This window comes from Pelophylax lessonae, assembly GCF_965119305.1.
Source record: "Pelophylax lessonae genome assembly, chromosome: 12".
NCBI classification, from domain to species: domain Eukaryota; kingdom Metazoa; phylum Chordata; class Amphibia; order Anura; family Ranidae; genus Pelophylax; species Pelophylax lessonae.
Window position 1 is genome coordinate 125996285 of NC_138779.1, and position 17367 is coordinate 126013651.

General features: G+C 41.3%; 1 protein-coding gene across 1 annotated transcript in view; it reads left to right on the plus strand.

Annotated features, from left to right (window-relative positions):
- Positions 1-1424: 1424 nt before the first annotated feature.
- The window catches only part of LOC309568773 (uncharacterized protein), an 88739-nt gene continuing 72796 nt past the window's right edge, over positions 1425-17367 (plus strand). Inside the window, exons 1-3 of the mRNA XM_082274553.1 lie at positions 1425-1578; positions 6952-7039; positions 14158-14256. Of these exons, the coding sequence (XP_082130679.1) occupies positions 1457-1578; positions 6952-7039; positions 14158-14256 (309 nt within the window). The 5' untranslated portion in view covers positions 1425-1456. The remainder of the gene's footprint in view (positions 1579-6951; positions 7040-14157; positions 14257-17367) is intronic.

Here is a 17367-nt window from a genome sequence, read left to right on the forward strand (position 1 = left end):
CCACGTAATGTGCCCTGCTCCTATTTATTGTGCCCTGCTCCCATTTATTGTGCCCTGCGCCCATGTAATGTGTCCTTCTCCCATTTGATGTACCCTCTTCCCATGTAATGTGCCCTGCTCCCATTTATTGTGCCCTGCTCCCATTTAATGTGCCCTCCTCCCACGTAATGTGCCCTGCATCCATTTATTGTGCCCTGGTCTCGTGTAATGTGCCTTCCTCCCATGTAATGTGCCCTCCTCCCACGTAATGTGCCCTACTCCCATGTAATGTGCCATGCTCCCATTTATTGTGCCCTGGTCTCGTGTAATGTGCCTTCCTCCCATGTAATGTGCCCTCCTCCCACGTAATGTGCCCTCCTCCCACGTAATGTGCCCTACTCCCATGTAATGTGCCATGCTCCCATTTATTGTGCTCTGCTCCCATTTATTGTGCCCTGCTCCCATGTAATGTGCCCTTCTCCCATTTGATGTGCCCTCTTCCCTCGTAATGTGCCCTGCTCCCATTTATTGTGCCCTTCTTGCCTTCAAAGTGCCCTCCTCCCATGTAATCTGCCTTGCTCCCATGTAATCTGCCATGCTGTTTATGTCTACAAATAGAAAGCATCACCAAGATATAAAAAAAAGCTGTGAATTAAAAATAAATATTTAATAATGGGTATATCCATATTTGCATACAAAATTAAAATGTATTACTTTTCTATCCTATGGGAATTATTAATCAAGAGATGCAGAAGTTCTGCTCCAGTTAGTTTTTTGTTATTCATTCGACTGGAAAGTAAATATGAACACCTCTTCATTGCTGCGTTAATATACAGCCATAATATAAATGAAAGAGCCTAAAACCTTACGTTGTGGTATAATAAATGCAAACCTACAGCAGTCTAAGGTCTCCCTCAGAGGATTGAAGAGAACTGTCTACAGATGTTCTTCCTCAAAGACCCTCCACATCAGCCCAGACCTCTTGACTTGTGGCTTGGGAAAGGTCACATGACCGACCAGCATGATTATCCATATTACAGCAATAGGTTAGGTGTTAAGTGTTTTCTTTTACTTGTATCATACAAAATGAATTTAAAGAACTCAAGGCTACCAGAAAGTGCACTGTTAAAGGGAATATATAAACTTTTTTTTTCTCAAAAGATTTGTAATTTGGTTTAGCCAGTCTTTTGATTTACACACAACACCACGCTGCAGATGATAACAGTAAAACCTTACGATTTGCCTTATATTGGGTAATTCTGCAAAGTTCCAGCAGTACATTGAGTACACATGAGTGAGTGAATGAGTGAACATTTGTCACAATGTCTGTATTGATGTGGATGATCTTTGGGGACAGACAGCAGGAAATTGGTTAGGGTAAGGTCTGCTTGTGGCTTTCTATGTCATCTACCAGCTAATTATTTGATTTTGTATATATTTTTCAGATAAACCCATATACCAGGGACTCTCCACACTCATGTTGGGTATTCTTGGAGGAGCATTAGCAGCACTTCTTATATTATCAGCTGCAGTGATTGCATTCCTGATAAGAAGAAAAAAGAAGAAGAAGAAGCATAAATCAGACACAGACAGTGACATGTAAGTGTATAAATGCTTCAATAACTCCCAGAACAAATATCAATGCCAAATACATTATTCAGAATCTCTTTAGCATATTAAAAGAAACACAGATGGCACAGCACAATAAATATCATAATGCAAGTGTAGCACGCACAGTGTTACTAGGCAAGGTACATTTAGTTTGGCTACTTTGTAGGCAGAGGAGAAGGGGTTAATTTGTGTTTTTACTGTGCAGTGCTTCAAGGGCTGTGGCTCTGTTACCCCCCTCCCCCTGTTTTCTGAAACTTTGTGAATAGTTCTAGAATCTAGTGGGTGGAGGAGCAGAGGAAGAAGCCTGAATGTTTATGTAGTTCCCACCAATCCCCGGGGAGGCGAGTACCGGATGGTGGGGGAGCAACCCATAAATATTCAGGAGCCTTGCAGTCTGGGAGCAGAGTCCAGGGTCCAGTTGTCTGGAGAGGACCACTGTGCTGTGGGCTCTGCTCCTGGGCAGAAAGAAGGACAGGAGTAAGAGAGTGCGAGAGGAAGAGAGAAGGAGCAGCTTGAGTCTGGGAGCAGAGTCCAGTTGTCTGGAGAGGACCACTGTGCTGCGGGCTCTGCCCCTGGGCAGAAAGAAGGCCAGGAGTAAGAGAGTGCGAGAGGAAGAGAGAAGGAGCAGCTTGAAGCCTCACACCGTCTACCAGCCTCAGCTAGGCTTAGCTGAAGCCAACCTGAAATCAAGGCCCTGCAGTGTGCCCATGCTTGGATTCCAGGAACCACTTAAAGGGACTGAGTAAGTAACTTCCATTTCAACTTAACCTAAGCCTGTATAGGGAAGACAGTAAGATGCAATACTCTACATGTCTGGGACCAGGGGACAGCTTAGAGCCAGCGCAAAGCTGCCAGAAGCACCCCCATATCTCTAATTTGGGACAGTAGTAGCCAGATGCTTTGGTATTCCTGCCAGGAGCAGTGCCTGCATCTTCAGTTTTGGAAATTTTTGTTGTCATTGCAGCTGCATCTCCACTTTCACGGGTGGACAGCATAGCTGGAGTCATTTCTTATAATAGTTACATAGTTAATCTGGTTGAAAAAAGACACAAGTCCATCCAGTTCAACTAACATAGAAAGAAAACACACACACAAATAGAAGGGATACACACACACAGAAAGAAATCCCCCCCCCCCCCAGTAAAGCATGATCCAGAGTTTGCTCCAGCAGGGGGGGTGGGGTGGGGGCAATGTATTCCTGATCCCGCAACAGGCAATCAGATATTCCCTGGATCAACTTTACCTATAAATATGAGCATCCAGTTATATTTTTTATGGTACATTTAGAAAAGAATCCAGGCCTTTTTTAAAACAATCTACTGAGCTGGCCAGAACCAGCACTTGAGGGAGTCTATTCCACCTTTTCACAGCTCTTACTGTGAAGAAGCCTTTTCATATACAGTATGAAGATAAAATCTCTTTTCCTCCAGACGTGCAGAGTGCCCCCTTGTCCTCTGTGATGACCTTAATGTGAATAACTGAACACCAAGTTTACTATATGGGCCCCTTATGTTTTTATACATGTTGATCATATCCCCCTTTACCACCTAAGGACCATAAGGTTTTTCCCTCTTAATGACCAGGCCATTTTTTGCGATATGGCACTGCATTACTTTAACTGACAATTGTGCAATCATACGATGCTGTACCCTAATAAAATTGATGTCATTTATTTTCCACAAACAGGGCTTTCTTTTGGTGGTATTTGATCACCTCTGCGATTTTTATTTTTTGCGCTATAAACAAAAAAATACAATTCTGAAAAAAAAAAACAATATTTTTTACTTTCTGCTATTAAACATTCCCAATAAAAAAATTTAAAAAATCAATTTTTTTCATCATTTTAGGCCAATATGTATTCTGCTACATATTATATTTTTGGTAAAAAAAATCCCAATACGTGTATATTGATTGGTTTGCGCAAAAGTTATCGCATCTACAAACTAGGGGAAAGATTTGTCTTTTTTTTTTTACTAGTAATGGTGGGAATCAGCAGTTTTTAGTGGGACTGCAACCTTGTGGTGGACAGATCGGACCCCTAACTGACATTTTTGACACTTTTGGGGGACCAGTGACATTACTACAGTAATCACTGCTGAAACATGCACTGTTACTGTACTAATGACACTGGCAGGGATCGGGGTTAACACCAGGTGGGATTAAAGGGTTACATGTGTGCCTAGGGGGTGCTTTCTAACTGTGTGGGGGGGGCTCACTGGATGAACACAGAGACCTGTGTTCCTAAATAGGAGGAACACAGGACAGAACAGCGGTCTGCTGTGCTTACATCAGCAGACTGCCATTTTGTCTTCATGGGGAGCAATTGGCTCCCGCTAATTGGCTCCCCCTCTAGCCAATCGACACATGTGCGCGCCTCCAGCGGCGGCACGCGCCCATACTAATTGCTACACGAAGGAACGTACATGTAAGTCGTTTTGCGTAACAGAGCCGACCTGTCACAGTAAAACTACAGCAAGTGGTTAATCTCCTCTTCTGAAGATATTGTACATTCAGTTCCTCTAATCTTTCTTTATAACTGAGCTCCTCCATGCCTCTTATCTGTTTGTTTGCTCTTCTCTGCACTTTCTCCAGTTCCCCGATATCCTTTTTGAACTGGTACCTGGGACTGAACTGCATATTCCAGATGAGGTCTTACTAATGATTTGTACAAGGGCAAAATATTATCTCTCTCTCTCTGGAGTCTATACCTCTCTTAATACAAGAAAGGATTTTGCTGGCTTTGGAAACCGCAGCTTTGCATTGCATGCTGTTATTAAGCTTATGATCTACCAGAACACCCAGATCCTTCTCCAACATTGATTACCCAAGAGACATTAGCAAGTCCTCAAGTATTTATCCAAGTTCTTCAGTTCTGGGCATCCCATGCATTCCTATGCCCTATCCAAGTTCATCCCTTTAAATAAACAAAACAAAATCAAATCCCCTGGACTGATTATTGAGCCTTTGATAAAATGTGGAAATTCCTAATGCCTGGCTGTGTGGGTAAAGACCAAAAAAATCCAGCACCCCTTTCAGGGGTAATTGCTACACAATAATGATTTACTATAGGGCTTCATGGTCTCTGCCAAACCAGCAAATGTGTATCCCACAAAGAATTGCGCGCTTAGTGAAAAAGGGTGATGCTGCACTTATATATTCTGAACACAAAGAAAATCAAAAAAATAACTGCTTCAAAAGTGAGCAAAACCACAATAGATCAGCAAATATATCTCAATTTTACACATTGAGTGGATTAAATAGTAAATTATCTCTGGTCTGCTCCTTCTCTGTGGCACAGTTGGTCATTGGACTCTTCTGATGGGAACCTGTTGTTGCTCCTTCTGTCTTCCCTGGGACCTGCTGTCTACCCGTTGATCTTGTTCTGTCCTTTCATTCCCGGGTTCTGCCATCTGCATGTTGCTGCTTACTGGTTGGCCTTCATTTACATTCCTTTCTGGCTTTTCCTGCGCTCTAGCACTTCCTTTTGACACGCGTGCCTTAGTTATCTATTCAGGTGAGCTTTGTTTAAGGTTGGGCATGATCAATTGTTTGCCTACTGATTGGTCCATACTCTGGCTGGCCGTTTTAGAATTCCTTTTCCTGTCCCTAGGGTTTGGCTCTATGTTTCTTAACCCTTGTTGCTTTTCCTATTAGTCTTGTGTTCTTAGTGTTCCTTGTCAACCGTGCCTTTGCCTAATTTCAGTTTCCTATATTCTAGTCTTCTTTCTCATTTCCCTCCATGTTTCTGCCTGCTCTCAATCTATGTCAACAGTGTTGCTTTTCTACTTGAGATCTCCTTGAATCTGTTACTTCCCAACCTCTGAACTGCCTTTGATCTGATCGCTTGCATGCCTTGACCATGCTAGTATTCCACTGCCTTATATCATTACTATGTTCCTGACTACGTCTCTGCCTCATTCTCTGGTTTTAATGCTCCCCTCTAGTAACTCCTGAGAATGACCTTAGGCAGCTCTCTTGAATCTGTTTTTTTCTTCACTTTGGCTCTGGCCTACTGGATACAGTAAAACCTTCAAGTCTCTGGTGCAAGAAACCATGAAGGGCCCCCTGACCTCCAGCCTGAGCCCTCCCATCTGAGCTTAGGGCCCTTCCTTTCAAGCCCGATGGCAGAACGTCAGGGCCCAGTCACAATTGCGACCTTTGTGACCCTGGTAGTTCCGCCTCTGGTCTCAGTAGTATTTTTGTATTTTTGTACCGTTTTATTGATTTATTTATTTTTTACTGTTAAATATTTTATTATTTTTTTACATTTCTTTTACATTTCTTTTTGTAGGAATCCATTGGGGGACTTTGGTGAAATGTCAGGGGTCTAAACAGACCTCTGATGTTTCACCTTTGAGGCAGAGAAATAAGATTTCCAATCTTTCCAGCCTCAGCTGCAAAGAATAAATGGACAGGGATAGCTCTCTACAGAGCTTCCTGTCCATTCACATACTGAAGTATAATAAACACAGTTTACAATGCTTCAGTTATGAATAGACCCCGATCTGGTACCGATCACAGACTCTGTCCATTCAAAAAAAGAGAGGGCAGGTAAATTACATGCTCTCCACCCTGACACATCCCCTGCAGCAACTGGCAGGAGAAGGAGGATGCATGCAGCTCTGCTGACAGACAAGGGGAGGGGACAGGAGAGAACACAGGGAGGCAGCAGGACCTATATAGGAGGGGCAGCAAGTAGAGAAACTGATTACATCCATATTTCAGGCATACAATGGCTGCAGGAGGGAGAGGAGAAGCAGGCTTTCAGTGGCTCCAGGGGGAAAATAGAGGGGAGCAGTTCCTCTATATGCCGCTCTTCCAATCCCTCCTATCCAGGTGTACGGGGGGGGGGGCTGCACGGGCCCCTGGTGGATGGGGCCAGGTCGCAATTGCGACCCCTGTAGTTAAGCCCATGACTGGATATGACCTTTGCTTGCCTGAATACTCCATTCTTCCTATCTTACCCTTGAAAGCTGTCTTTTTGTTCACATAATTTTATCCTACACTTCAATTCTTTGGTGCAAGCACACTTGTATAAAGTGTTCTGATTCTTATAAAAATACTGTTTATTTATGATAAAAGATCTGATGATGCAGCATTAATACACCACAAGAAAGGAAAATTTTTTTGTATTCATTTTTTGAATACACAATAATTACAATGGGTCTCCGACCTATCCACATACTGATAGGTCTTGGTTTCCTACTAATGCATTTGAGACCTTTAACACATGTATTTTGCATTTTGAATGGTTTCATTTAATATTCCCCACACATCCAAGGTTCCCAGGTTGGAGATAAAATAAAACACAGTTTTCATGCTAAGTAATCTATTGTTTCCGTCTTTTATTTCTGTCTTCAGAGTAGATCCTCCTCCATCACATAAACCAGCACCTCCACCAAAGAAGAAAACAGAAGTAAAAACCCACATAACCGCACAAGACATTCAGGTATACAGATTCATTAACAAACCTAGATAGATGGACTGAACTATGAAAACGTTGTGTAGCAATCAATTACAGTATATTGCTTTTGTCCTTCTGCTAGTACAGACCAGAGAATGAAAAATAAGTGCTTTCTGTTATTTCTGTTTAAAAGCCGAGATCCAGGCTTGCAAGATAATGAAAAGGAACTCGATTTAAAGGCACTAAATGCTGCTATTGCTGAATGGGAACCCATTGGCTAAAAAATATAGTTCTCTTGATGTTTTTTAATTGTTACAAATTGGCTCCTGCCTTTACTTTTTTACATTATCAGCATTTTAATTAAAGGATTTTAGAATAGTACAAACTGCTTGTTATCACCTAACGACAGTACCTTTAAACATGCATTGTACCAGTGCCATGATGGGGCATATTCCACCTTTTGTTTGAAAAGGAGCAAAAAAAGGTCGGTGGTTCAAACTGCAGAGGTGCCCATAGGAATGTATGTTGGGGGTTGTCTAGATAGGATCAGGCTCATTGTATTGAATGAACATCAAATTTCTTTATTTCACTGAAGATGTGTTTTGTGGCTCAAACATGCCACTTTCTCAGTTTAAAGCAGAGTTGTATAAAGTACTCGAAACCCATACTTGAGTAAAAGTACAAGTGCTCGATCAAAAAGTGACTTGAGTAGAAGTGGAAGTGCTCGATCAAAAAGTGACTTGAGTAGAAGTACTAAAGTATTCAACATTTCTTGTACTTAAGTATTACAAGTAGTTTTTTTAAAAAATTTGGTACTCAAGTACTGAAAGTAAAAGTACAAGTACTGTGTTATGTAGTTATTAAAGAAAGAAGTCAAAAGTTTGAACATCATGTTGTTTTTTATTATTTCAAATGCAGCTTTTATTTATACATACAGTAGCATTTATTTTCGTATGCGCTGATAATACACATGTTTTGAGCTTCATGAAACCTGCCATCTACTGTTCTGGCAGTGGTAATTTTTATAATTGTAACGAGTAACTATGCAGCACAAAAAAAAAATATCGGAGTAGAAGTATTGAAATCATTGAAAAATGTAGTGAAGTAAAAGTGGAAGTAGGAGAAAAAAATTATACTCTAGGAAAGTACAGATACCGCCTTTCGGTACTTAAGTACAGTAGTGAAGTAGTTCTACTTAGTTACTATACATCTCTGGTTTAAAGGTAATACAGTAAACCCCCCTCCATTGCGGGGGTTACGTTCCGGACCCAGCCGCGAAAAGTGAAATTCCGCGAAATAGAAAAACCCTATTAAAATGCATTGTAGGCATGTTTATTTTACTGTCACTGTACGTGTAGAAGCATTTTAAGGTCTTTAACCGCTTCCATACAGAGCAGTTAGACACCCTTCCTGCCCAGACCAATTTTCAGCTTTCAGCACTCTCACACTTTGAATGACAATTGCTCAGTCATGCTACACTATAACCAAACAAAATTTTTATCATTTTTTTCACACAAATAGAGCTTTCTTTTGGTGGTATTTGATCACAACTGGGGTTTTTTTTTTTCGTGATATATGCAAAAAAAGAGCAAAAATTTTGAAAAAAAAACACTTTTTTTTAGTTTCAATTATGAAATTTTGCAAAAAATAAATTTTTCTTCATACATTTGGGCCAAAATGTATACTGCTACATGTCTCTGGTAAAATTAACCCAAATTAGTGTATATTATTTAGTCTGTGTGAAAGTTATTGAGTCTAGAAGCTATGGTACCAATTACTGAAAATTGATCACACCAGATGTACTGACTGCCTATCTCCTTTCTTGAGGCCCTGAAATGTCAGGACAGTACAAATACCGACCAAATGACCCCTTTTTGTAAAGTAGACAGTCCAAGGTATTTAGTAAGAGGCATGGTGAGTTTTTTGAAGTTGTAATTTTTTCCCACAATTCTTGGGAAAATGAAGAAAAAAATTTTTTTTTCTTTTTTTTCCCTAAAAGTTGTCAATTTATAAGCTATTTCTAACACATAGCATGTACACAGCAAAAATTACACCCAAAAATACATTCTGCTACTCCTTCTGAGTATGGCGATACCACATGTGTGAGACTTTTACACAGCCTGGCCACAAAAAGAGACTCCACGTCCAAGAAGCACATTCAGGCGTTCTAGGAGCATAAATACACATAAAACTTTCTTACTACCTATCACACTTTTCAAGGCCCTAGAGCACCAATACAATGGAAAAGTCCACAAAATGACCCCATTTTGGAAAGCAAACACTCCAACGTATATTCTATGAGGCATTATGGGTCGTTTGAACATATCATTTTTCTCCACAGGTTTTTGGAAAATGTGGGAAAAAAATGAAAACTTTTTTTTTTTACACAAAGTTGTCAATTTATAGGATATTCCTAACACATAGCATGTACACAGCAAAAATGACACCCCAAAATACATTCTGCCACTCCTCCTGAGTATGGCAATACCACATGTGTGAGACTTTTTCACAGCCTAGCCATATAGAGGGGCCGAACATCCAAGGAGCATCATCATGCATCCCTAGCCACTTGCCTAGGCCTATTTTTGACATTTGGTGTTTACAAGCTAAAATCAGTTGTTTTGCTAGAAAACTGCTTAGAACCCCCAAACATTATATATTTTTTTTTAGCAGAGACCCTAGAGAATAAAATGGAGATTATTGCACTATTTTTTATCACACCGTATTTGCGTAGCGGTCTTCCAAACGCAATTTTTTTGGAAAAAATTCACTTTTTTTAATTAAAAAATAAGAAACCAGTAAAGTTAGCCCAATTTTTTTCCATAATGTGAAAGATAATGTTACGCCGAGTAAATAGATACCCAACATGTCATGTTTCAAAATTGCGCACGCTCACAGAATGGTGACAAACTTTGGTACTTAAAAATCCCCATAGGCGACAATTTAAAAATTTCTACAGGTTGCCATCTTTGAGTTACAGAGGAGGTCTAGGGCTCAAATTATTCCCCTTGCTCTAACGATCACGGCGATACCTCACATGTGTGGTTTGAACACCGTTTACATATGTGGGCGGGGTTTCTGTATGCATTCGCTTCTGCGCGCGAGCTAACGGGGACAGGGCGCTTTAATTTTTTTTTTTTTTTTTTTTTTTTTACTATTTATTTTATTTATTATTTTTTATTTTTACACCGTTTAAAAAAAAAAAAAAAAATTGATCATTTTTATTTCTATTAAAAGAAATGTAAATATTCCTCGTAATAGAAATAGGCACGACAGGACCTCTTTTTTGTGAGATCTGGGGTGAAAAGTCCTCAGATCTCACAAGTACACTAAAAGATAGAAAAAAAAAAAAAAAAATAATAATTATAATATAAAATGAAAAAAAAAAAAAAAAGGACCTTTAAACCGGTTGCTAGGCAACAACATTTTCCGTAGCTCCGGTCCTCCAAGACCATAGAGTCAAGTGAGGGCAAGCTTGCCCTCACTCGACATCCTGTCTGTGAGGATTCGGGACCGGATCGTTTTCCCCGCTGCCGGCGGGTCCGGTAAGCGGGGAAAAGGACCGGAACGCGTCGGGAGGGGGGGGGGGGGGGCGCCTCTTCCGCCATCCCGGAAGGGTTATCCCACGGCGAATCCGCCGCTGGGACCACCCTTATCGGAAAGCCAACCGTCCACCGTTTAAAAAAATACCAGGGTTATGGCAGCTATCTGCTACCATAACACCGGTATTTAGGTTTAAACGGACGACGTATATAAACCTTTTTGGACTTGGACATGGTGGCTGTATGAAGGGTGACAGGTACTCGGGTACTTTGTTGGGCAGGTGACAGGTACTCTGGTACTGATGAGCAGGTGGCAGGTACTCGGGTACTCCGATAGGCAGGTGACAGGTACTCGGGTACTCTGATGGGCAGGTGACAGGCAGGTGATAGGTACTGATGAGTAGTACTCACTGACTGATAGGTGATAGGTGATACTGTACTGATGGGTACTGATGATCAGTACTGATACGTGATAGGTACTGATGAGTACTGATGAGTAGTGATGGGTACTGATGAGCAGGTGGCAAGTACTTGGGTACTTCAGGCGTCAGGTACTCTGATGAGCAGGTGGAAGGTACTCGGGTACTCTGATGGGTAGGTGACAGGTACTCAGGTACTCTGATGACGGGTACTCCGTTGACAGGTACTCAAAGTACCCGAGTACCTGTCATCAGAGTACCCGAGTACCTGTCATCAGAGTACCCGAGTACCTGTCATCAGAGTACCCGAGTACCTGTCATCAGAGTACCCGAGTACCTGTCAGAGTACCCGAGTACCCGTCATCAGAGTACCCGAGTACCCGTTATCAGAGTACCCGAGTACCCGTCATCAGAGTACCCGAGTACCTGTCATCAGAGTACCCGAGTACCTGTCATCAGAGTACCCGAGTACCCGTCATCAGAGTACCCGAGTACCCGTCATCAGAGTACCCGAGTACCCGTCATCAGAGTACCCGAGTACCCGTCATCAGAGTACCCGAGTACCCGTCAGAGTACCCGAGTACCTGTCATCAGAGTATCCGTCATCAGAGTACCCGAGTACCTGTCATCAGAGTACCCGAATACCTGTCACCAGCCCATCAGAGTACCCGAGTACCTGTCATCTGAGTACCTGATGACAGGTACTCGGGTACTTTGATGGGCTAGTGACAGGTGCTCTTTATTGGGGGGGGGGGCAATCAGTGTGTTTAGGGTGCACTGTAGTTGGTAACTAGCTGTTACCACAATCTCCTCCTCACACAGGATCAGTGTGTGAGGAGGAGAACACGGTGACAGCTAGTTACCGTGTTCTCTGTTGACATTTGTGACCGGCTGTGATTGGACACAGCCGGTCACGTGGTAAAGAGCCAATTTCATTGGCTCTTTACCTAGATCGGGGATCGACTCTGTCCGAGGGACGAGCTTCGTCCCCGATCGCTGCTCTGCGCGCCCCCGGGGGCGCACCCCCGGGGGCGCGCAGAGCAGAGAGAACGAGCGGCTCGTGCTGGAGCCGCTCATGTGATCGGCTGTGATTGACACAGCCGATCACGTGGTAAACAGCCAATTTCTATTGGCTGTTTACCTTGATCAGTGATGGGCTATGTCCGAGGGACGAGCCTCATCCCTGATCGCGCCGCTGCGCGCCGCCGGGGGCGCGCAGTAGCAGCTAGAACGGGCCGACGTCATATGACGGCGGCCCGGATCTAGACAACCACTTTGCCGACGTCATTTTACGTGACTCGGTAAGGAAGTGGTTAAACACACTTTTAAAACAATAGAAACTTATTTAAACACATAAAAGATACTGAGAGACATAGCAAGAGCTATGGAAAACACAAAAATATTTCATTTTTAATGATTTATATAGTAAAATAACATTACAAAAAAAAACGCGAATTACCGGGACCGCAAAAACTGAACCGCGATGGAGCGGGGGATTACTGTACATATATGTCTGCAAGTAGAGTTACATTTTACCTAAAAATATATATCCAAAAATATATATATGAATAGACTTCAATCATGATACATCCGAATCAATCAATTTAGATATGGAATTGTATGCTTTCTACATGTTTCTAGATTCACAGTTACTGTAAGAGTTTTGTTAGCAATTCTGGTTACCAGATACAGTGGTTATGTTAAACCTACTTATGTGACAAGTTTGTTTTATCTGTCTGGTTTACTATAGGTTACATACAGTATCTCACAAAAGTGAGTACACCCCTCACATTTTTGTAAATATTTTATTATATCTTTTCATGTGACAACACTGAAGAAATGACACTTTGCTACAATGTAAAGTAGTGAGTGTACAGCTTGTATAACCGTGTAAATTTGCTGGGATAACGACTCCAAACACACCTCCAAGACGACCACTGCTTTGCTAAAAAAGCTGAGAGTAAAGATGATGGACTGGCCAAACATGTCTCCAGACCTAAGCCCTATTGAGCATCTGTGGGGCATCCTCAAACGGAAGGTGGAGGAGCGCAAGGTCTCTAACATCCACCAGCTCTGTGATGTCATCATGGAGGAGTGGAAGAGGACTTCAGTGGCAACCTGTGAAGCTCTGGTGAACTCCATGCCCAAGACGGTTAAGCCAGTGCTGGAAAATAATGGTGGCCACACAAAATATTGACACTTTGGGCCCAATTTGGAGTTTTTCACTTAGGGGTGTACTCACTTTTGCTGCTGGTGGTTTAGACATTAATGGCTGTGTGTTCAGTTATTTTGAGGGGACAGCAAATATTTGCACTGTTATACAAGCTGTACACTCACTACTTTACATTGTAGCAAAGTGTCATTTCTTCAGTGTTGTCAGATTGAAAAGATATAATAAAATATTTACAAAAATGTGATGTGTGTACTCACTTTTGTGAGATACTGTACATAGTTATATAGTTAGTCTGTTTGAAAAAAGACACAAATCCATCTAATTTAACCAATAAAAATGTAAATAGGTACTTTTCAATGTCTATAAACAACATGTTGTCCGTCCCCAAGGGGAATATACTCTTTATCTTTGCACATTGTGATACTTAATGTACATTATGAGATATACTTTATTCGCTGTAGGTTTTAATAGCACATTTTTGTATTTTTTAAATCTTTAAAAAAATACAATTATATAAAAACTGTATATATGAAATGGTTCAGTGGTGTAAGTAAAATAATTTGATCCAAGGAATAATAATGATATAATATAAACTTGGGTTAAAATAATGTGTTGGTCAGACCTGTTTAATTGCTTATGAGGTGAAGGTGAAAGTGTATCCCTGTGTCCCAGAACATGGGGTGCAGGCTTGTCCTGATACCAATCCAGGGGGTTAGTAAATGTAAAGGGAAAAGGATCGTCGCTACTCCCAACCAGCCTAGGTGAAAAAATGATGAAGAGCAGCCTCAGCCGACATGTCTCCACCAAACCACACACCCTGATGCTTCAGGCATCAAGGTGTGTGGTTTGGTGGAGACAAGTAGACTGAGGCTGCGCTACATCGTTTATTCACTGGGGCTGGTCAGGAGTAGCGACGATCCTTTCCTCTTTACAATGTGTCATTCAGATTTGCAAATGTGTTTGTGTATACATAAATAATCCAATTCTTCAAAATTGTAATAATAAATGTGTCCATTAATGTCTCCCCAGATTGTACACTTAGACCCGGTGAAAGCAGAAGAAGAGATTATTGCGCTGCCCATACAGACTCCTTATTATGATATCTCAGCATCAGACTGTGAGAAGAGGGTAAGGAGCACCCATGTAGAAAACTGACATCTATGACAAAAATCTAAAGTAGTCTAAAGTAGTGTGTTGAGGACTGCCTGGTAAAGACAATCATACAGCCAAGAAATTCCTTTGACAAGTCTCTTTGGTTAGGAAAATAAGGTACAACCCACAGACTGCAGGGGATGCGGACTTCCCATATTTCAAGGCTTAATCAAAGTCTTGTATTTGGATTCAAGCTGCGTTTAAAGTAAAGATTAGCAAGTAGACTTAGGGAGCTGGCACAACAGCTTGTTGTGTCTATGATACTGACAATACTAACAATGCAGCAGCCACAGTGCCAGCTACTCTACTGCATAGTAAATAGAGAGTTTATAACTTTTGCTTTTGGTATTGAAGAATGCAACCACCAGGAATGAATATAGTAGAAACCACATGCACCACTGTACTGCTCCTCTTCGCACTTCCCATGCTGTCTGCAGCAGCTTCCCTGGTGGCTCCCTCCCCTCATTCATATTACATTCCACTCTGCTTCTTATTTGCCTCTTGGTCCACCTATTTTACCCCCCCATCCTCATTCTTGTTTTATGAGCCAACTCTACCTCCTGTAGTCCCACAAGAGCCACCATGCTCAGCCACCATCTGTATCCTCTCTCTGCTCTCTAGATTTATGAGCAGTTGCCACTTTGCTTCTTGTATGACCATCTCCCTTTCTGCCTCCTCTACCCCCTAGCTCCATGACCAGTTTACACTTTGTCTTCTTCCATCAGACACACTTGACCAAGACGTCACCAGCTACAATATTGTCTTATTGGTAACTAATAGATACCAGTGCATTATGGATCATATATTCAGCCTAAGCGCACTAGTTCATGAATGAACACACCTTTGTTATCAATTTGAAAAAAAAGAAATAACTGTTAAAGCGGAGTTCCGGCCACAAAATCGACATAATCGATTTTGGGCCATCCGCTTGCTCTTAGTCACCTGAAAAACAAATGGATAGTTACGATTTTTTTTTTTGTTTACTTACCTTGTTATTGAAGAAAATATACTCACCTTTCTTCAACTTCCTCCCTCTGTGGCCGCGGCCCGCGCCGTCACTTCCTCTTTGCATTGATTCCTGGGAGCTGAACGTCATCGCTCCCAGGAATCAATGGCCCCGCTCGTCATTTCCGGTGCTGGCGCCTCATTCTGTGGAGGCACCGGAAGTGACGAGCGGGGCCGGTGCAGGCGCATTCTGGGAGAAGAGGACACGGAAGAGGACACGGAAGAGGACACAGAAGAGGACACAGAAGAGGACGCGCTGGCTTCAGCTGCCAACATCCGAGATGGCAGCGCTGGAGAAGAAATTTTCAAGGTAAGTATTTCTTCTAAAAGGTAAGTGCGACCCGGGACAGTACAGAGGCTATCCATTGTGGAATGTACTAGCCCTGACTGTCCCGGGGGTATTTTTAGCTAGATTTCACCCCCGTGGCCGGAACTCCGCTTTAAGAGTGATGCCAAAATGTTTTACCTAGTTCCATACACATGTAGTTTATAAAACAGATTGAACATAGACTGTTTATGCTGTATACCCTGTGATCTACAAATCTACAAGGTCTACAGAACGTGTCCTGTAGACAAACTCAATTCTGAGAAATAGCATGAGAATCAAAGCAGTATTCTGACTCTTTATATATTATTGAATCTAGAAAGAAATCAAATATTTGTCTCTGCCAGTAATATTAAGCTGATGTCAAAGAATCCATTGCTGTCTGTCAGCTGAAGACTACTAAGATCAATGTTTTGTCAGTATGCAATCTTTCTTTCTTGCAGTGACTGACGTGTATTATCAGTCTAACAACTGATAAATATGTGTACCGCCAAATTAATATATTATTGATTCAACAGAAAAGTCTTTATCAAGACATCCTGCTATTAAAGTGTACCTGTGGGTGTCAAGCTATTAGACATGATAAGCTGCCTCCATTTTCTGGTTTGCGGGCATTTCTAGGCATCTGTTTGCATTTTTGATTTTGGAGAAAGCCCCGTTAGTGTATTTCACATATTTCATGAGTGACAAGTGAATTATATACTGTAAACATTCAGTATGTCTAATGCCACTGATCAAGAGAATGGTGATTCATTTATTTAACTGCAATTAAATATTGAAAAAACTTTGAAATTCAATGTTTAAGAACCAAAACGAATATTACTACAGCAAAATGTAAAATGCCATATATATTATGCTATAATTAATTTCGTTTGGCAAAACAAAATTGATGTGTGAAATTACCACTTGAAGAGTGATAATAAAAATTTCTGGCTAAAGAAAGTGTCTTTCCTAGCAACGCTAATTAAATCAACATATGAACCCTTTAATTGTTAAACTATAAAGCAAACAAATTCGTATAATAAAAAGATGGATCTTGTACTGGCATCTAATAGCAAACCCTGCGTCAAATTAACAGGTTGACAATACTTTTGGCTGCTGGGCAACAATCAAAATTACGGAGAAATATTTTGTAAAATTAGGAGAAATCTGATTTGAATTAAAAAACGAACATTTTGTTCGTGTGTTAAAAATCAAATATTATTTTCTCTTAAAGGGGGGGCTCCCCCTCTCTCACCCATTACCATAAATAATCTACAATTAGAATTCTGCTCTTCTACAAAATGGGTTTGATTTACTAAAAGCAAATATACTGTGTACTGCAAGTGCAGTTGATCTAGCATAAATCTTAGTAAATGAGGGGAAGCTCTGCTAATTTTTATCATGTGCAAGCAAAAATGTGATTGGGTATTCCTTTCATAGTGAAGCTTTACCTCATTTACTAAGCTCTGGAGCAACTGCATTTGCAGTGCACAGTATATTTGAGTAAACCAACTGACATTTTTAGTTACAATGGCATTTTTGTTATTTTATTATCAAATAGATCTTAAATATTATTTTTAAGGCCCCATGCACACAGGGCGTTTTTGCAGCTGCTGTTAGGAGCTTCAGACGTTTTTTTTTTCTTTGCAGCTTAAAAACGCCCCTCCATGTTATTCTATGACCTCATGCACACACAGGCTTTTAGGAGCTCCAAGTGGCATAGGCATTTTTAAGCTTCAAGAAAAACCCAGGGCCAGTGCGTTCAGGACTCAGGA